Consider the following 21,093-nt stretch of genomic DNA (forward strand, 5'->3'; position numbering starts at 1 on the left):
TAGGAGAGGTGGGAGTCAGACCCCGCCCCTTCCTGTCACGTGGGTGAAGGAGGAATTAAGAAAGAGGAAGTCAGACTCCGCCCCTTCCTGTCACATGGGTGAATTGAGGTCTAGGAAAGAGGAAGTCAGACTCTGTCCCTTCCTGTCACGTGGGTGAAGGAGGAATTAAGAAAGAGGAAGTCAGACTCCGCCCCTTCCTGTCACATGGGTGAATTGAGGGCTAGGAAAGAGGAAGTCAGACTCCGCCCCTTCCTGTCACATGGGTGAAGGAGGAATTAAGAAAGAGGAAGTCAGACTCCGCCCCTTCCTGTCACATGGGTGAATTGAGGTCTAGGAAAGAGGAAGTCAGACTCCGCCCCTTCCTGTCACATGGGTGAAGGGGGTATAGGAAAGAGGAAGTCAGACTCCGCCCCTTCCTGTCACATGGGTGAAGGGGGTATAGGAAAGAGGAAGTCAGACTCTGTCCCTTCCTGTCACGTGGGTGAAGGGGTCTAGGAAAGAGGAAGTCAGACTCCGCCCCTTCCTGTCACATGGGTGAAGGGGGTATAGGAAAGAGGAAGTCAGACTCTGTCCCTTCCTGTCACGTGGCTGAATGAGGCCTTGGAAAGAGGTGAAGCCAGACCCCACCCCTTCCTGTCACATGGGTGAATGAGGCCTAGGAAAGAGGTGGAGCCTGACCCCGCCCCTTCCTGTCATATGGGTAAAGGAACTCTAGGAAGGAGGTGGAGCCAGACCCCGCCCCTTCCTGTCCCATGGGTGAATGAGGCCTAGGAAAGAGGTGGAGCCAGACCCCACCCCTTCCTGTCACATGGGTAAAGGAAGAATAAGAAAGAGGAAGTCAGACTCCGCCCCTTCCTGTCACATGGGTGAAGGAGGCCTAGGAAAGAGGTGGAGCCCGACTCCGCCCCTTCCTGTCACATGGGTAAAGGAACTCTAGGAGGGAGGTGGAGCCAGACCCCGCCCCTTCCTGTCACATGGGTAAAGGAACTCTAGGAAGGAGGTGGAGCCAGACCCCGCCCCTTCCTGTCCCGTGGCTGAATGAGGCCTAGGAAAGAGGTGAAGCCAGACCCCGCCCCTTCCTGTCCCTTGGGTGAATGAGGCCTAGGAAAGAGATGGAGCCAGACTCCCGCCCCTTCCTGTCCCATGGGTAAAGGAACTCTAGGAAGGAGGTGGAGCCAGACCCCACCCCTTCCTGTCACATGAGTAAAGGAAGAATAAGAAAGAGGAAGTCAGACTCCACCCCTTCCTGTCCCATGGGTGAATGAGGCCTAGGAAAGAGGTGAAGCCCGACCCCGCCCCTTCCTGTCATATGGGTAAAGGAACTCTAGGAAGGAGGTGGAGCCAGACCCCGCCCCTTCCTGTCCCATGGGTAAAGGAACTCTAGGAAGGAGGTGGAGCCAGACCCCGCCCCTTCCTGTCACATGGGTAAAGGAAGAATAAGAAAGAGGAAGTCAGACTCCGCACCTTCCTGTCCCATGGGTGAATGAGGCCTAGGAAAGAGGTGGAGCCCGACTCCGCCCCTTCCTGTCACATGGGTAAAGGAACTCTAGGAGGGAGGTGGAGCCAGACCCCGCCCCTTCCTGTCACATGGGTAAAGGAACTCTAGGAAGGAGGTGGAGCCAGACCCCGCCCCTTCCTGTCACATGGCTAAAGGAAGAATAAGAAAGAGGAAGTCAGACTCCGCCCCTTCCTGTCCCATGGGTGAATGAGGCCTAGGAAAGAGGTGGAGCCAGACCCCACCCCTTCCTGTCACATGGGTAAAGGAAGAATAAGAAAGAGGAAGTCAGACTCCGCCCCTTCCTGTCCCATGTGTGAATGAGGCCTAGGAAAGAGGTGAAGCCCGACCCCGCCCCTTCCTGTCATATGGGTAAAGGAACTCTAGGAAGGAGGTGGAGCCAGACCCCGCCCCTTCCTGTCACATGGGTAAAGGAACTCTAGGAAGGAGGTGGAGCCAGACCCCACCCCTTCCTGTCACATGAGTAAAGGAAGAATAAGAAAGAGGAAGTCAGACTCCACCCCTTCCTGTCCCATGGGTGAATGAGGCCTAGGAAAGAGGTGGAGCCCGACTCCGCCCCTTCCTGTCACATGGGTAAAGGAACTCTAGGAGGGAGGTGGAGCCAGACCCCGCCCCTTCCTGTCACATGGGTAAAGGAACTCTAGGAAGGAGGTGGAGCCAGACCCCGCCCCTTCCTGTCCCGTGGCTGAATGAGGCCTAGGAAAGAGGTGAAGCCCGACCCCGCCCCTTCCTGTCCCATGGGTAAAGGAACTCTAGGAAGGAGGTGGAGCCAGACCCCGCCCCTTCCTGTCCCGTGACTGAATGAGGCCTAGGAAAGAGGTGAAGCCAGACCCCGCCCTTTCCGGTCCCACCGGTGCATTGCCTTCCCCCCTTCCTCCGCCCTCATTGCTCCCCCTATCGCCCCATCGTCGTTTCACCCCACGCGCCCCCTAACCCGTTTCCCTCCAGCCCCGCCCCCAGGCCGGCACCTGGAAGAAACTAGAGCTCTCCCACGAGTACAAAAACCACAACCAACTCCGCGAGTACCAACTGGAAGGCGTCAACTGGTTGCTCTTCAACTGGTATAACAGGCGAGTAGCGGGCTTGGGGCTTCCCCCCCCCCCCCCCGATATCGCCGCTATCGCGATATTAATCTCCCCCCCCCCCTGATCCTGCAGGCAGAACTGCATCCTGGCCGACGAGATGGGCTTGGGGAAAACCATCCAGTCCATCGCGTTCCTGCAGGAGGTTTCCAGCGTGGGGATCCGCGGTCCCTTCCTCGTCATCGCGCCCCTTTCCACCATCACCAACTGGGAGCGCGAGTTCAACACGTGGACCGACATGAACAGCATCGTCTACCACGGCAGCCTGGCGTCCAGGCAGATGATCCAGCAGTACGAGATGTACTGCAAGGACTCCAGGGTACGGCCGCGAGGTGTTAAGGGGCCCGCGGGGACCCATAGGGACCCATAGGGACCCATAGACCCCCATAGGGGACCCACAGACCCCCATAGAGACCCCATAGGGACCCCATAGACCCCCATAGGGACCCATAGAGCCCCATAGAGACCCCATAGGGACCCCATAGACCCCCATAGGGACCCATAGACCCCGATAGGGACCCCGTGGGGACACACAGAGACCCCATAGGGACCCATAGACCCCCATAGGGACCCACAGAGACCCCCATAGGGACCCATAGACCCCCATAGGGACCCCATAGGGACCTAGAGACATCCATAGGGACCCCGTAGGGACCCACAGAGACCCATAGAGACCCCATAGGGACCCATAGAGACCCCATGGGGACACACAGAGACCCATAGAGACCCCATAGGGACCCATAGAGACCCCGTGGGGACACACAGAGACCCATAGAGACCCATAGGGACCCATAGAGACCCCTAGAAACCCCATAGAGACCCCATAGGGACCCATAGGGACCCATAGAGACCCCGTGGGGACACACAGAGACCCATAGAGACCCCGTAGGGACCCATAGACCCCCATAGGGACCCCATGGGGACCCCATAGGGACTCATAGGGACCCATAGAGACCCCATAGGGATCCCATGGGGACCCCATAGGGACCCACAGAGACCCCTAGAGACCCCGTAGGGACCCATAGAGACCCCATAGGGACCCCATGGGGACCCCATAGGGACCCATAGACCCCTATAGGGACCCATAGACCCCCATAGGGACCCCGTGGGGACCCACAGAGACCCACTGAGACCCATAGAGACCCCGTAGGGACCCATAGACCCCCATAGAGACCCCATAGGGACCCATAGACCCCCATAGACCCCCATAGAGACCCCATAGGGACCTAGAGACCCCCATAGGGACCCCATAGGGACCTAGAGACCCCCATAGGGACCCCATAGGGACCTAGAGAACCCCATAGGGACCCCATAGGGACCTAGAGAACCCCATAGGGACCCCATAGGGACCCACAGACCCCCATAGAGACCCCATAGGGACCCACAGACCCCCATAGAGACCCCATAGGGACCTAGAGAACCCCATAGGGACCCCATAGGGACCCACGGACCCCCATAGGGACCCCATAGACCCCCATAGAGCCCCATAGACCCCCACAGAGACCCCATAGAGACCCACAGATCCCCATAGAGACCCCGTAGGGACTCATAGACCCCCATAGGGACCCCATAGACCCCCATAGGGACCCATAGATCCCCATAGAGACCCCCATAAGGACTCATAGAGCCCCATAGAGACCCCATAGGGACCCATAGAGCCCCATAGAGACCCCATAGGGACCCATAGAGCCCCATAGAGACCCCATAGGGACCCATAGAGCCCCATAGAGACCCCATAGGGACCCCACAGACCCCCATAGGGACCCACAGACCCCCATAGAGGTTCGTAGGTTCATATGTTCACGAGGTTGGAAAGCAGCTACAAGATGAGGTGCCTCACCCCATAGTGACCCTTTTGGGGTCATTTGGGATGGCCCTAAGTGGGTTTATGGGGTCTTGGTTGGGTCTGGGGACGTTTGGGGTCATCCCGTGTCCTATGGGATGGTCTTAAGTGTGTTTATGGGGTCTTGGTTGGGTCTGGGGACGTTTGGGGTCATCCCGTGTCCTATGGGATGGCCATAAGTGGGTTTATGGGATTGTGGTTGGGTCTGGGGATGTTTGGGGTCGTCCCGTGTCTTATGGGATGGCCCTAAGTGGGTTTATGGGGTCTTGGTTGGGTCTGTGAACGTTTGGAGTCATCCTGTGTCCTTTGGGATCATCCTAAGTGGGTTTATGGGGTCGTGGTTGGGTTTGAGGACATTGGGGTCGTCCCGTGTCCTTTGGGATGGCCCTAAGTGGGTTTATGGGGTCTTGGTTGGGTCTGGGGACATTTGGGGTCATCCCGTGTCATTTGGGATGGCCCTAAGTGGGTTTATGGGGTCTTGGTTGGGTTTGGGGACACTTGGGGTCGTCCCGTGTCATTTGGGATGGCCCTAAGTGGGTTTATGGGGTCTTGGTTGGGTCTGGGGACATTCGGGGTCATCCTGTGTCATTTGGGATGGCCCTAAGTGGGTTTATGGGGTCTTGGTTGGGTTTGGGGACATTTGGGGTCGTCCCGTGTCATTTGGGATGGCCCTAAGTGGGTTTATGGGGTCTTGGTTGGGTTTGGGGACATTTAGATGGATCAACACATCCCCCCAACTCGGTGTCACCTTCAAACTGACCGAGGGTCCCCTTATCGGGGTCATCCATAAATACATTAAACAAGACGGGATTTGGGGGGGATGGGGTGATTCGGGGGGGCCGTCATTTGACATCGGAGGGGATTTGGGGTTATTTGTGGGGCAGGGGGGCCGTCATTTGACTTCGGAGGGGATTTGGGGTTATTTGTGGGGCGGATTTGGGGTTATTTGTGGGGCGGGGGGGCCGTCATTTGACTTCGGAGGGGATTTGGGGTTATTTGTGGGGTGGATTTGGGGTTATTTGTGGGGCGGGGGGCCGTCATTTGACATCGGAGGGGATTTGGGGTTATTTGTGGGGCGGATTTGGGGTTATTTGTGGGGTGGGGGGTGCCGTCATTTGACATCGGAGGGGATTTGGGGTTATTTGTGGGGCGGGGGGGCCGTCATTTGACATCGGAGGGGATTTGGGGTTATTTGTGGGGCGGAGGGGCCGTCATTTGACATCGGAGGGGATTTGGGGTTATTTGTGGGGCGGGGGGTCCGTCATTTGACATCGGAGGGGATTTGGGGTTATTTGTGGGGCGGGGGGGGCCGTCATTTGACATCGGAGGGGATTTGGGGTTATTTGTGGGGCGGATTTGGGGTTATTTGTGGGGTGGGGGGGTCGTCATTTGACTTCGGAGGGGATTCGGGGGGGCAACAAAGAAATCAACCGGGACGAACCCCAAAATCGAGCCCTGGGGGGGGGAGAGGAAGGGGGCGACGCTCGTCACGGGCCGCGCGTTGGCCGTCGCTCGTCGTTCACGCGTCCTTTCCGTCCCCGGTAGGGTCGCCTGATCCCCGGCGCCTACAAATTCGACGCGCTCATCACCACGTTCGAGATGATCCTGTCCGATTGCCCCGAACTTCGGGAAATCGAATGGCGCTGCGTCATCATCGACGAAGCGCACCGCCTCAAGAACCGCAACTGCAAACTGCTCGACAGCCTCAAGCACATGGACCTGGTACCGGGGGGGGGCGAGGGGAAAATCCCACTAACAGCTCCAAAACTTGGGGGGCGGACGGGGTGGGGGAGCAGATATGGGGCGCCCCTATGGGGTTTGGGGGGGTGGGGGGTGGGGTCTCGTTTGGTTTTGGGGCTTTCGAAGGGTGGAAGCGTTTGGAGAATGTTTGGGGGGGGTGTAGGGGGTCGTGGTTGGGTTTGGGGTCGGCCCGTGTCCTATGGGATGGTCCTAAAGGTGTTTATGGGGTCCTGGTTGGGTTTGGGGATGTTTGGGGTCATCCCATGTCCTTTGGGATCGTCCTAAATGGGTTTATGGGGTCTTGGTTGAGTTTGGGGGCATTTGGGGTCATCCTGTGTCTTATGGGATGGCCCTAAATTGGTTTATGGGGTCTTGGTTGGGTCTGGGGGCGTTTGGGGTCGTCCCGTGTCCTATGGGATCGTCCTAAGTGAGTTTATGGGGTTTTGGTTGGGTTTGGGGGCAATTGGGGTCATCCTGTGTCTTATGGGATGGTCTTAAATGTGTTTATGGGGTCTTGGTAGAGTTTGGGGACACTGGGGTCGTCCCGTGTCATTTGGGATGGTCCTAAATGTGTATATGGGATCGTGGTTGGGTTTGGGGATGTTTGGGGTCGGCCCGTGTTGTATGGGATGGCCCTAAGTGGGTTTATGGGGTCTTGGTTGGGTCTGGGGGCATTTGGGGTCAACTTGTGTCTTATGGGATGTCCTAAATTGGTTTATGGGATCGTGGTTGGGTTTGGGGACGTTTGGGATCGTCCCGTGTCCTATGGGATGGCCCTAAGTGGGTTTATGGGGTCTTGGTTGGGTCTGGGGGCATTTGGGGTCAACTTGTGTCTTATGGGATGTCCTAAATTAATTTATGGGGTCATGGTTGGGTTTGGGGATGTTCGGGGTCATCCCGTGTCCTATGGGATCTTCCTAAGTGTGTTTATGGGATCGTGGTTGGGTTTGGGGACATTTGGGGTCATCTTGTGTCCTTTGGGATGGCCCTAAGTGGGTTTATGGGATCGTGGTTGGGTTTGGGGACATTTGGGGTCATCTTGTGTCCTTTGGGATGGCCCTAAGTGGGTTTATGGGGTCTTGGTTGGGTCTGGGGGCATTTGGGGTCAACTTGTGTCTTATGGGATGTCCTAAATTAATTTATGGGGTCATGGTTGGGTTTGGGGATGTTTGGGGTCATCCCGTGTCCTATGGGATCGTCCTAAGTGGGTTTATGGGGTCGTGGTTGGGTTTGGGGACATTTGGGATCGTCGCGTGTCCTTTGGGATGGCCCTAAGTGGGTTTATGGGATCGTGGTTGGGTTTGGGGACATTTGGGGTCATCTTGTGTCCTTTGGGATGGCCCTAAGTGGGTTTATGGGGTCTTGGTTGGGTCTGGGGGCATTTGGGGTCAACTTGTGTCTTATGGGATGTCCTAAATTAATTTATGGGGTCCTGGTTGGGTTTGGGGATGTTTGAGGTCATCCCGTGTCCTATGGGATCTTCCTAAGTGGGTTTATGGGATCGTGGTTGGGTCTGGGGACATTTGGGGTCATCCCGTGTCCTATGGTATAGTCCTGAGTGTGTTTATGGGGTCTTGGTTGGGTCTGGGGACATTTGGGGTCGTCCCGTGTCGTTTGGGATGGCCCTGAGTGGGTTTATGGGGTCTTGGTTGGGTTTGAGGACATTGGGGTCGTCCCGTGTCATTTGGGATGGCCCTAAGTGGGTTTATGGGGTCTTGGTTGGGTTTGGGACGTTTGGGTCGTCCCGTGTCCTTTGGGATGGCCCTAAGTGGGTTTATGGGGTCTTGGTGGGTTTGGGGACATTTGGGGTCGTCCCGTGTCATTTGGGATGGCCCTAAGTGGGTTTATGGGGTCTTGGTTGGGTTTGGGGACGTTTGGGGTTGTCCCGTGTCATTTGGGATGGCCCTAAGTGGGTTTATGGGGTCTTGGTTGGGTCTGGGGGCATTTGGGGTCAACTTGTGTCTTATGGGATGTCCTAAATTAATTTATGGGGTCATGGTTGGGTTTGGGGATGTTTGGGGTCATCCCGTGTCCTATGGGATGGCCCTAAGTGGGTTTATGGGATCGTGGTTGGGTTTGGGGCATTTGGGGTCAACTTGTGTCTTATGGGATGGTCCTAAATTGGTTTATGGGGTCGTGGTTGGGTTTGGGTATGTTTGGGATCGTCCCGTGTCCTTTGGGATGGCCCTAAGTGGGTTTATGGGGTCCTGGTTGGGTTTGAGGATGTTTGGGGTCGGCCCGTGTTGTATGGGATGGCCCTAAGTGGGTTTATGGGGTCTTGGTTGGGTTTGGGGATGTTTGGGGTCGTCCTGTGTCATTTGGGATGGTCCTAAGTGGGTTTATGGGGTCTTGGTTGGGTTTGGGGGCATTTGGGGTCATCCTACTGTTGTATGGGATGGTCCTAAGTGGGTTTATGGGGTCTTGGTTGGGTTTGGGGACATTTGGGGTCGTCCCGTGTCCTATGGGATGGCCCTAAGTGGGTTTATGGGGTCTTGGTTGGGTCTGGGGGCATTTGGGGTCAACTTGTGTCTTATGGGATGTCCTAAATTAATTTATGGGGTCCTGGTTGGGTTTGGGGATGTTTGAGGTCATCCCGTGTCCTATGGGATCTTCCTAAGTGGGTTTATGGGATCGTGGTTGGGTCTGGGGACATTTGGGGTCATCCCGTGTCCTATGGTATAGTCCTGAGTGTGTTTATGGGGTCTTGGTTGGGTCTGGGGACATTTGGGGTCGTCCCGTGTCGTTTGGGATGGCCCTGAGTGGGTTTATGGGGTCTTGGTTGGGTTTGAGGACATTGGGGTCGTCCCGTGTCATTTGGGATGGCCCTAAGTGGGTTTATGGGGTCTTGGTTGGGTTTGGGGACGTTTGGGGTTGTCCCATGTCATTTGGGATGGCCCTAAGTGGGTTTATGGGGTCTTGGTTGGGTTTGGGGACATTTGGGGTCGTCCCGTGTCATTTGGGATGGCCCTAAGTGGGTTTATGGGGTCTTGGTTGGGTTTGGGGACGTTTGGGGTTGTCCCGTGTCATTTGGGATGGCCCTAAGTGGGTTTATGGGGTCTTGGTTGGGTCTGGGGGCATTTGGGGTCAACTTGTGTCTTATGGGATGTCCTAAATTAATTTATGGGGTCATGGTTGGGTTTGGGGATGTTTGGGGTCATCCCGTGTCCTATGGGATGGCCCTAAGTGGGTTTATGGGATCGTGGTTGGGTTTGGGGGCATTTGGGGTCAACTTGTGTCTTATGGGATGTCCTAAATTGGTTTATGGGATCGTGGTTGGGTTTGGGGATGTTTGGGATCGTCCCGTGTCCTTTGGGATGGCCCTAAGTGGGTTTATGGGGTCCTGGTTGGGTTTGAGGATGTTTGGGGTCGGCCCGTGTTGTATGGGATGGCCCTAAGTGGGTTTATGGGGTCTTGGTTGGGTCTGGGGGCATTTGGGGTCAACTTGTGTCTTATGGGATGTCCTAAATTAATTTATGGGGTCATGGTTGGGTTTGGGGACATTTGGGGTCGCCCCATGTCCTATGTTCCGGTCCTCAATTAATTTATGGGATCGTGGTTGTGTTTGGGGACGTCTGCGCTCACCCCGCGCCCTACAAGACATCCCTGGAGGCGCCTGTGGGGCCCGGGCCGTCTTTTAGGGTCTCCCCATCCCCCCCTTTTTTTCCCCCCCCCGTTACAGGAGCACAAAGTCCTCCTGACGGGAACGCCGCTGCAGAACACCGTGGAGGAGCTCTTCTCCCTCCTCCATTTCCTGGAGCCGTCCCAGTTCCCCTCGGAAGCGGAATTCCTCAAAGACTTCGGCGACCTCAAAACCGAAGAGCAGGTGACCAATCCCCCCCGTCGTTTCCGGCCCCGCCCCCCCCGTCGTTTCCGGCCCCGCCCCCCCGTCGTTTCCGGCCCCGCCCCCTGTCGTTTCCGGCCCCACCCCCGTCGCTTCCGGCCCCACCCCCCCGCCGCTTCTGGCCCCGCCCCCCGTCGTTTCTGGCCCCGCCCCCACATCGTTTCTGGCCCCGCCCCCTGTCGTTTCCGGCCCCACCCCCGGCGCTTCCGGCCCCACCCCCACATCGTTTCTGGCCCCCGCCCCCCTTCGCTTCCGGCCCCGCCCCCCCGGTTGTTTCCGGCCCCGCCCCCCCGTCGCTTCCGGCCCCGCCCCCCCCGTCGCTTCCGGCCCCGCCCCCCCGTCGCTTCCGGCCCCGCCCCCCCCGTCGCTTCCGGCCCCGCCCCCCCCGTCGCTTCCGGCCCCGCCCCCCCCGTCGCTTCCGGCCCCGCCCCCCGTCGCTTCCGGCCCCGCCCCCCGTCGTTTCCGGCCCCGCCCCCCCGGTTGTTTCTGGCCCCGCCCCCCCTGTTGTTTCCGGCCCCTCCCCCGTCGTTTCCGACCCCAGCCCAGTCATTTCTGACCCCAGCCCCACAACTTCTGACCCCAGCCCCACAACTTCCGACCCCACACAGGTCCAGAAGCTCCAGGCCATCCTCAACCCCATAACTTCCGGCCCCAGCCCCATAACTTCCGGCCCCAGCCCCATAACTTCCGGCCCCAGCCCCATAACTTCCGGCTCCAGCCCCACAACTTCCGACCCCAGCCCCACAACTTCCGACCCCAGCCCCACAACTTCCGACCCCACACAGGTCCAGAAGCTCCAGGCCATCCTCAACCCCACAACTTCCGGCCCCAACCCCACAACTTCCGGCCCCAACCCCATAACTTCCAACCCCAACCCCACAACTTCCGACCCCACACAGGTCCAGAAGCTCCAGGCCATCCCCACCCCCATTATTTCTGCCCCACCCCCATTATTTCTGGCCCCTCCCCCGTTATTTCCGACCCCAGCCCCACAACTTCCGACCCCAGCCCCACAACTTCCGACCCCAGCCCCATAACTTCCGACCCCACACAGGTCCAGAAGCTCCAGGCCATCCTCAACCCCATAACTTCTGGCCCCTCCCCCTTAATTTCCGGCCCCTCCCCCTTAATTTCCGGCCCCTCCCCCTTAATTTCCGGCCCCTCCCCCTTAATTTCCGACCCCAGCCCCATTATTTCCGGCCCCAACCCCACAACTTCCGTCCCCAACCCCACAACTTCCGTCCCCAACCCCACAACTTCCGTCCCCAACCCCACAACTTCCGTCCCCAACCCTACAACTTCCGTCCCCAACCCTACAACTTCCGTCCCCAACCCTACAACTTCCGACCCCAACCCCACAACTTCCGGCCCCAACCCCACAACTTCCGACCCCAACCCCACAACTTCCGACCCCACACAGGTCCAGAAGCTCCAGGCCATCCTGAAACCGATGATGCTCCGCCGCCTGAAGGAAGACGTGGAGAAGAATCTGGCCCCCAAACAGGAAACCATCATCGAGGTGGAGCTCACCAACATCCAGAAGAAGTACTACCGCGCCATCTTGGAGAAGAACTTCTCCTTCCTGTCCAAGGGCGCCGGCCACACCAACATGCCCAACCTCCTCAACACCATGATGGAGCTGCGCAAGTGCTGCAACCACCCCTACCTCATCAACGGTCAGCACCACCCCGAAAGCGGACGCTGACCCCCAAAATCGTCCTACGGCCCCAAAAGGGCGGCTACGATTCGTTATGGGGTCGGGATTTGGGGTTTCCGTCTCTCCGTCGCCACCTCGTGGATTCAAGATGGCGGAGAGCGTTCTCCAAGACCACCCATCCTATATCTATAGGGTTTCTTTGCTTCTCTGCCCCCCAGATTGGGTTTCAACACCCTAAATCTTATGGGTCTTCCACTCCGATCCGTTATGGGGTCGGGATTTGGGGTTTCCGTCTCTCTGTGGCCACCTCGTGGATTCAAGATGGCGGAGAGCGTTCTCCAAGACCACCCATCCTATATCTATAGGGTTTCTTTGGTTTTCTGCCCCCCAAATTGGGTTTCGATGCCCTAAATCTTATGGGGTTTCCACTCCGATCCGTTATGGGGTCGGGATTTGGGGTTTCCGTCTCTCTGTCGCCACCCCGTGGATTCAAGATGGCGGAGAGCGTTCTCCAAGACCACCCATCCTATATCTATAGGGTTTCTTTGCTTCTCTGCCCCCCAAATTGGGTTTCGACACCCTAGATCTTATGGGGTTTCCTCTCCGATCCGTTATGGGGTCGGGATTTGGGGTTTCCGTCTCTCCGTCGCCACCAGGTGGCTTCAAGATGGCGGAGAGCGTTCTCCAAGACCACTGATCCCATTTCTATAGGGTTTCCTTGCTTCTCTGCCCCCCAAATTGGGTTTCGACACCCTAAATCTTATGGGGTTTCCACTCCGATCCGTTATGGGGTCGGGATTTGGGGTTTCCGTCTCTCTCTGTCGCCACCTTGTGGATTCAAGATGGCGGAGAGCGTTCTCCAAGACCACCCATCCCATTTCTATAGGGTTTCTTTGCTTCTCTGCCCCCCAGATTGGGTTTCGACGCCCTAAATCTTATGGGGTTTCCACTCCGATCCGTTATGGGGTCGGGATTTGGGGTTTCCGTCTCTCCGTCGCCACCTCGTGGATTCAAGATGGCGGAGAGCGTTCTCCAAGACCACCCATCCTATATCTATAGGGTTTCTTTGCTTCTCTGCCCCCCAGATTTGGTTTCGACACCCTAAATCTTATGGGGTTTCCACTCTGATCCGTTATGGGGTCGGGATTTGGGGTTTCCGTCTCTCCGTCACCGCCTGGTGGCTTCAAGATGGCGGAGAGCGTTCTCCAAGACCACCCATCCTATATCTATAGGGTTTCTTTGCTTCTCTGCCCCCCAGATTGGGTTTCGACGCCCTAAATCTTATGGGGTTTCCACTCCGATCCGTTATGGGGTCGGGATTTGGGGTTTCCGTCTCTCCGTCACCGCCTGGTGGCTTCAAGATGGCGGAGAGCGTTCTCCAAGACCACCCATCCCATTTCTATAGGGTTTCCTTGGTTCTCTGCCCCCCAGATTGGGTTTCGACGCCCTAAATCTTATGGGGTTTCCACTCCGATCCGTTATGGGGTCGGGATTTGGGGTTTCCTTCTCTCCGTCGCCACCCCGTGGATTCAAGATGGCGGAGAGCGTTCTCCAAGACCACCCATCCTATATCTATAGGGTTTCCTTGGTTCTCTGCCCCCCAAATTGGGTTTCGATGCCCTAAATCTTATGGGGTTTCCACTCCGATCCGTTATGGGGTCGGGATTTGGGGTTTCCTTCTCTCCGTCGCCACCCCGTGGATTCAAGATGGCGGAGAGCGTTCTCCAAGACCACCCATCCTATATCTATAGGGTTTCTTTGCTTCTCTGCCCCCCAGATTGGGTTTCGACGCCCTAAATCTTATGGGGTTTCCACTCTGATCCATTATGGGGTCGGGATTTGGGGTTTCCGTCTCTCCGTCGCCACCCGGTGGATTCAAGATGGCGGAGAGCGTTCTCCAAGACCACCCATCCTATATCTATAGGGTTTCTTTGCTTCTCTGCCCCCCAAATTGGGTTTCGATGCCCTAAATCTTACGGGATTTCCTCTCCGATCCGTTACGGGGTCGGGATTTGGGGTTTTCCATCTCTGCACCCATTGTTTTTGAGAAGATGGAGGAGAACCTTCTCCAAGACCACCACCGATCCCATTTCTGTGGGGCCTCTTGAGTTTTCTGCCCCCCAAATTGGGTTTCGACGCCCTAAATCTTATAGGATTCCCACCTCTAGTCCTTCAGATTTCGGGTTTTCCACCCCCCAACAGCGTTGAGAAGACGGACAACGCTCCCCACCCCCTCCAACTCCACTTCCGCCCTCCGAGCTCTTATTTCTACGACGTCTCCTTAGCCCTTGAGCTCTCGGGGCGCCCCTCACCCCATCTCCCCACCCCACACAGGTGCCGAGGAGAAGATCCTGGCCGAATTTCGGGATTCCTGCCACCACCACGTGCCCCACGACTTCCACCTGCAGGCCATGGTGCGCTCGGCCGGGAAGCTGGTGCTCCTCGACAAGCTGCTGCCCAAACTCAAGGCCGGGGGGCACAAGGTGCTCGTCTTCTCCCAGATGGTGCGCTGCCTCGACATCCTGGAGGATTACCTCATCCAGAAGAGGTCTGCCTCCCCAGGTTTTGGGGTTCTTGGGGCCGCGGGTGGTGGGTTTTGGGGGCGGTGGGATCCCACACGTTGGGTTTTTGGGGGCGGTGAGGTCATGTCTGTTGGGTTTTTGGGGTTGGGATCCCACATGTTGGGTTTTGGGGGCGGTGGGATCCCACACGTTGGGTTTTGGGGGCGGTGAGGTCATGTCTGTTGGGTTTTTGGGGTTGGGATCCCACATGTTGGGTTTTTGGGGTGGTGGGATCCCACATGTTGGGTTTTGGGGTCTGTGGGGTCATGTCTGTTGGGTTTTGGGGGCGGTGGGGTCATGTCTGTTGGGTTTTGGGGGCGGTGGGGTCATGTCTGTTGGGTTTTGGGGGTGGTGGGGTCATGTCTGTTGGGTTTTGGGGTCTGTGGGGTCATGTCTGTTGGGTTTTTGGGGCGGTGGGATCCCACACGTTGGGTTTTGGGGTCTGTGGGGTCATGTCTGTTGGGTTTTGGGGGCGGTGGGATCCCACACGTTGGGTTTTGGGGGCGGTGGGATCCCACACGTTGGGTTTTGGGGTCTGTGGGGTCATGTCTTTTGGGTTTTGGGGGCGGTGGGATCCCAGACGTTGGGTTTTGGGGTCTGTGGGGTCATGTCTGTTGGGTTTTGGGGGTGGTGGGATCCCACACGTTGGGTTTTGGGGGTGGTGGGATCCAACACGTTGGGTTTTGGGGGCGGTGAGGTCATGTCTGTTGGGTTTTTGGGGTTGGGATCCCACATGTTGGGTTTTTGGGGTGGTGGGATCCCACATGTTGGGTTTTGGGGTCTGTGGGGTCATGTCTGTTGGGGTTTTGGGGGCGGTGGGGTCATGTCTGTTGGGTTTTGGGGGCGGTGGGGTCATGTCTGTTGGGTTTTGGGGGTGGTGGGGTCATGTCTGTTGGGTTTTGGGGTCTGTGGGGTCATGTCTGTTGGGTTTTTGGGGCGGTGGGATCCCACACGTTGGGTTTTGGGGTCTGTGGGGTCATGTCTGTTGGGTTTTGGGGGCGGTGGGATCCCACACGTTGGGTTTTGGGGGCGGTGGGATCCCACACGTTGGGTTTTGGGGTCTGTGGGGTCATGTCTTTTGGGTTTTGGGGGCGGTGGGATCCCAGACGTTGGGTTTTGGGGTCTGTGGGGTCATGTCTGTTGGGTTTTGGGGTCTGTGGGGTCATGTCTGTTGGGGTTTTTGGGGTGGTGGGATCCCACATGTTGGGTTTTGGGGGTGGTGGGGTCATGTCTGTTGGGTTTTTGGGGCGGTGGGATCCCACACGTTGGGTTTTGGAGGCGGTGGGATCCCACACTTTGGGTTTTTGGGGGCGGTGGGATCCCACACGTTGGGTTTTGGGGGCGGTGGAGTCATGTCTGTTGGGTTTTGGGGGCGGTGGGATCCCACACGTTGGGTTTTGGGGGCGGTGGGATCCCACACGTTGGGTTTTGGGGGCGGTGGGATCCAATACGTTGGGTTTTGGGGGCGGTGAGGTCATGTCTGTTGGGTTTTGGGGTGGTGGGATCCCACATGTTGGGTTTTGGGGGCGGTGGGATCCAACACGTTGGGTTTTGGGGTCTGTGGGGTCATGTCTGTTGGGTTTTTGGGGTGGTGGGATCCAATACGTTGGGTTTTGGGGTCTGTGGGGTCATGGCTGTTGGGTTTTGGGGTCTGGGGGGTCATGTCTGTTGGGTTTTGGGGGCGGTGGGATCCCACACGTTGGGTTTTGGGGGCGGTGGGATCCAACACGTTGGGTTTTGGGGTCTGTGGGGTCATGTCTGTTGGGTTTTGGGGGTGGTGGGATCCCACACATTGGGTTTTTGGGGGCGGTGGGATCCCACATGTTGGGTTTTGGGGTCTGTGGGGTCATGTCTGTTGGGTTTTGGGGGCGGTGGGGTCATGTCTGTTGGGTTTTGGGGGCGGTGGGGTCATGTCTGTTGGGTTTTGGGGTCTGTGGGGTCATGTCTGTTGGGTTTTTGGGGCGGTGGGATCCCACACGTTGGGTTTTGGGGGTGGTGGGATCCCACACGTTGGGTTTTGGGGGCGGTGGGATCCAATATGTTGGGTTTTTGGGGCGGTGGGATCCAATATGTTGGGTTTTGGGGGTGGTGGGGTCATGGCTGTTGGGTTTTGGGGGCGGTGGGATCCCACATGTTGGGTTTTGGGGGCGATGGGATCCAATACGTTGGGTTTTGGGGTCTGTGGGGTCATGTCTGTTGGGTTTTTGGGGTGGTGGGATCCAATACGTTGGGTTTTGGGGTCTGTGGGGTCATGGCTGTTGGGTTTTGGGGTCTGGGGGGTCATGTCTGTTGGGTTTTGGGGGCGGTGGGATCCCACACGTTGGGTTTTGGGGGCGGTGGGATCCAACACGTTGGGTTTTGGGGTCTGTGGGGTCATGTCTGTTGGGTTTTGGGGGTGGTGGGATCCCACACATTGGGTTTTGGGGGCGGTGGGATCCAATACGTTGGGTTTTGGGGTCTGTGGGGTCATGTCTGTTGGGTTTTGGGGGCGGTGGGGGTCATGTCTGTTGGGTTTTGGGGGTGGTGGGGTCATGTCTGTTGGGTTTTGGGGTCTGTGGGGTCATGTCTGTTGGGTTTTTGGGGCGGTGGGATCCCACACGTTGGGTTTTGGGGGCGATGGGATCCCACACGTTGGGTTTTGGGGGCGGTGGGATCCCACACGTTGGGTTTTGGGGGCGTTGGGATCCAACACATTGGGTTTTGGGGTCTGTGGGGTCATGTCTGTTGGGTTTTGGGGGTGGTGGGATCCCACATGTTGGGTTTTGGGGGTGGTGGGATCCCACACGTTGGGTTTTGGGGTCTGTGGGGTCATGTCTGTTGGGTTTTTGGGGTGGTGGGATCCCACATGTTGGGTTTTGGGGGTGGTGGGATCCCACACGTTGGGTTTTGGGGGTGGTGGGATCCCACATGTTGGGTTTTGGGGGTGGTGGGATCCCACACGTTGGGTTTTGGGGGCGGTGGGATCCCACACGTTGGGTTTTTGGGGGCGGTGGAGTCATGTCTGTTGGGTTTTTGGGGTGGTGGGATCCCACATGTTGGGTTTTGGGGGTGGTGGGATCCAACACGTTGGGTTTTGGGGTCTGTGGGGTCATGGTCTGTTGGGTTTTTGGGGTTGGGATCCCACATGTTGGGTTTTGGGGTCGGTGAGGCCCCACACGTTGGGTTTTGGGGTCTCTGGTCATGTCTGTTGGGTTGTGGGGTCGGTGAGGCCCCACACATTGGGTTTTGGGGTCTCTGGTCATGTCTGTTGGGTTTTGGGGTCGGTGAGGCCCCACACGTTGGGTTTTGGGGTCTGTGGTCATGTCTGTTGGGTTTTGGGGTCGGTGAGGCCCCACACGTTGGGTTTTGGGGTCTGTGGTCATGTCTGTTGGGTTGTGGGGTCGGTGAGGCCCCACACGTTGGGTTTTGGGGTCTGTGGTCATGTCTGTTGGGTTGTGGGGTCGGTGAGGCCCCACACGTTGGGTTTTGGGGTCTGTGGTCATGTCTGTTGGGTTTTGGGGTCGGTGAGGCCCCACACGTTGGGTTTTGGGGTCTGTGGTCATGTCTGTTGGGTTGTGGGGTCGGTGAGGCCCCACACGTTGGGTTTTGGGGTCTGTGGTCATGTCTGTTGGGTTTTGGGGTCGGTGAGGCCCCACACGTTGGGTTTTGGGGTCTGTGGGGTCATGTCTGTTGGGTTTTGGGGTCGGTGAGGCCCCACACGTTGGGTTTTGGGGTCTGTGGTCATGTCTGTTGGGTTTTGGGGTCGGTGAGGCCCCACACGTTGGGTTTTGGGGTCTGTGGTCATGTCTGTTGGGTTTTGGGGTCGGTGAGGCCCCACACGTTGGGTTTTGGGGTCTGTGGTCATGTCTGTTGGGTTTTGGGTTCGGTGAGGCCCCACACGTTGGGTTTTGGGGTCTGTGGGGTCATGTCTGTTGGGTTGTGGGGTCGGTGAGGCCCCACACGTTGGGTTTTGGGGTCTGTGAGGCCCCACACGTTGGGTTTTGGGGTCTGTGGTCATGTCTGTTGGGTTGTGGGGTCGGTGAGGCCCCACACGTTGGGTTTTGGGGTCAGCAAGCTGCCCCGCGTTGGGTTTTGGGGTCAATATAACCACCCAGGTCGGGATTTGTGGGACCATCCTCCCGCACAGGGCCGCCTCGACCCCCAACCTCCCTTGGAGGGTCTCCCCCTGAAATCCCGCCCCACATTTGGGATTTTTTCTCTGCTTTTGGAGGTACCTCTACGAGCGGATCGACGGCCGCGTGCGGGGCAACCTGCGCCAGGCCGCCATCGACCGCTTCAGCAAAGCGGACTCGGACCGCTTCGTGTTCCTGCTGTGCACGCGGGCGGGCGGGCTCGGGATCAACCTGACGGCCGCCGACACCTGCATCATCTTCGACTCCGACTGGAACCCCCAAAACGACCTCCAGGTTTGGGGGGGATCCCATCCCTGGGGGGACGGACGGACGCGGACGTGGGTCCTGCGTCTGTAGGGCGTGGGGTTCGGGGTCTCCGGGGGTTTGGTTCTCATGGGGTCTTGGGGTTGGTGTCGACGGCGTCTGGGTGGGGTTTGGGGTCCCCTTGGTGATGTCATGGTGGGGTTTGGGGTCCCCTTGATGATGTTTGGGGTCCCCTTGATGATGTTTGGGGTCCCCTTGACGCCATCTTGGAGGAGTTTGGGGTCCCCTTGATGATATCTTGGGGTTTGGGGTCCAATTGATGATATCTTGGGGTTTGGGGTCCCCTTGGTGTTGTCTTGGTGGGGTTTGGGGTCCCCTTGGTGATGTCATGGTGGGGTTTGGGGTCCCCTTGATGATATCTTGGGGTTTGGGGTCCCCTTGATGATGTTTGGGGTCCCCTTGACGCCATCTTGGAGGAGTTTGGGGTCCCCTTGATGATATCTTGGGGTTTGGGGTCCCCTTGACGCCATCTTGGAGGAGTTTGGGGTCCCCTTGATGATATCTTGGGGTTTGGGGTCCAATTGATGATATCTTGGGGTTTGGGGTCCCCTTGATGATGTTTGGGGTCCCCTTGATGATGTTTGGGGTCCCCTTGATGATGTTTGGGGTCCCCTTGACGCCATCTTGGAGGAGTTTGGGGTCCCCTTGATGATATCTTGGGGTTTGGGGTCCAATTGATGATATCTTGGGGTTTGGGGTCCCCTTGGTGTTGTCTTGGTGGGGTTTGGGGTCCCCTTGATGATGTTTGGGGTCCCCTTGATGATATCTTAGTGGGATTTGGGGTCCCCTTGATGATATCTTGGGGTTTGGGGTCCCCTTGACGCCATCTTGGAGGAGTTTGGGGTCCAATTGATGATATATTGGAGTTTGGGGTCCCCTTGATGATATCTTGGGGTTTGGGGTCCCCTTGGTGTTGTCTTGGTGGGGTTTGGGGTCCCCTTGGTGATGTCATGGTGGGGTTTGGGGTCCCCTTGATGATGTTTGGGGTCCCCTTGACGCCATCTTGGAGGAGTTTGGGGTCCCCTTGATGATATCTTGGGGTTTGGGGTCCCCTTGACACCATCTTGGAGGAGTTTGGGGTCCCCTTGATGATATCTTGGGGTTTGGGGTCCCCTTGACGCCATCTTGGAGGAGTTTGGGGTCCCCTTGATGATATCTTGGGGTTTGGGGTCCCCTTGACGCCATCTTGGAGGAGTTTGGGGTCCCCTTGATGATATCTTGGGGTTTGGGGTCCCCTTGGTGTTGTCTTGGTGGGGTTTGGGGTCCCCTTGGTGATGTCATGGTGGGTTTGGGGTCCCCTTGACGCCATCTTGGAGGAGTTTGGGGTCCCCTTGATGATATCTTGGGGTTTGGGGTCCCCTTGACGCCATCTTGGAGGAGTTTGGGGTCCCCTTGATGATATCATGGGGTTTGGGGTCCCCTTGATGATATCTTGGGGTTTGGGGTCCCCTTGATGATATCTTGGGGTTTGGGGTCCCCTTGACGCCATCTTGGAGGAGTTTGGGGTCCCCTTGATGATATCTTGGGGTTTGGGGTCCCCTTGACGCCATCTTGGAGGAGTTTGGGGTCCCCTTGATGATATCTTGGAGTTTGGGGTCCCCTTGATGATATCATGGGGTTTGGGGTCCCCTTGATGATATCTTGGGGTTTGGGGTCCCCTTGACACCATCTTGGAGGAGTTTGGGGTCCCCTTGATGATATCTTGGGGTTTGGGGTCCCCTTGACGCCATCTTGGAGGAGTTTGGGGTCCCCTTGATGATATCTTGGGGTTTGGGGTCCCCTTGACGATGTTTGGGGTCCCCTTGACGCCATCTTGGAGGAGTTTGGGGTCCCCTTGATGATATCTTGGGGTTTGGGGTCCCCTTGATGATGTTTGGGGTCCCCTTGACGCCATCTTGGAGGAGTTTGGGGTCCCCTTGATGATATCTTGGAGTTTGGGGTCCCCTTGATGATGTTTGGGGTCCCCTTGATGATATCTTAGTGGGATTTGGGGTCCCCTTGATGATATCTTGGGGTTTGGGGTCCCCTTGATGCCATCTTGGTGGGTTTTGGGGTCCCCCTTGACTCCAACTCAATGGGATTTCTTCTTCCTGGCCCCACTGACCCCACTCCAATGGGATTTCGGTGCCCCCTCAATGGGATTTCGTCTTCCTGGCCCCACTGACCCCACTCCAGTGGGATTTCGGTGCCCCCTCAATGGGATTTCATCTTCCTCACCCCACTCCAATGGGATTTCGGTGCTCCCTCAATGGGATTTCGTGTTTCTGACCCCACTCCGATGGGATTTCGGTGCCCCCTCAATGGGATTTCGTCTTTCTGACCCCACTCCAATGGGATTTCGGTACCCCCTCAATGGGATTTCATCTTCCTCGCCCCACAGACCCCACTTCATCCTCGCTCCTCTCCCTCTTGACGGC

General features: G+C 57.4%; 1 protein-coding gene across 1 annotated transcript in view; it reads left to right on the forward strand.

Moving 5' to 3' along the window:
• The window catches only part of LOC136046493 (chromodomain-helicase-DNA-binding protein 8-like), a gene marked incomplete at both ends in the record, with an annotated part of 41,454 nt that overhangs the window by 10,963 nt on the left and 9,398 nt on the right, over nt 1-21,093 (forward strand). The window contains 7 exon segments of the mRNA XM_065733078.1: nt 2,465-2,590; nt 2,678-2,917; nt 5,987-6,163; nt 9,861-10,004; nt 11,443-11,698; nt 14,014-14,227; nt 18,451-18,646. Coding sequence (XP_065589150.1) covers nt 2,465-2,590; nt 2,678-2,917; nt 5,987-6,163; nt 9,861-10,004; nt 11,443-11,698; nt 14,014-14,227; nt 18,451-18,646 — 1,353 coding nt within the window.

The sequence above is a fragment of the Cyrtonyx montezumae genome, unplaced genomic scaffold, assembly GCF_038088225.1.
Source record: "Cyrtonyx montezumae isolate F1298 unplaced genomic scaffold, pur_monq_1.0 scaffold_161, whole genome shotgun sequence".
Lineage (NCBI taxonomy): Eukaryota > Metazoa > Chordata > Aves > Galliformes > Odontophoridae > Cyrtonyx > Cyrtonyx montezumae.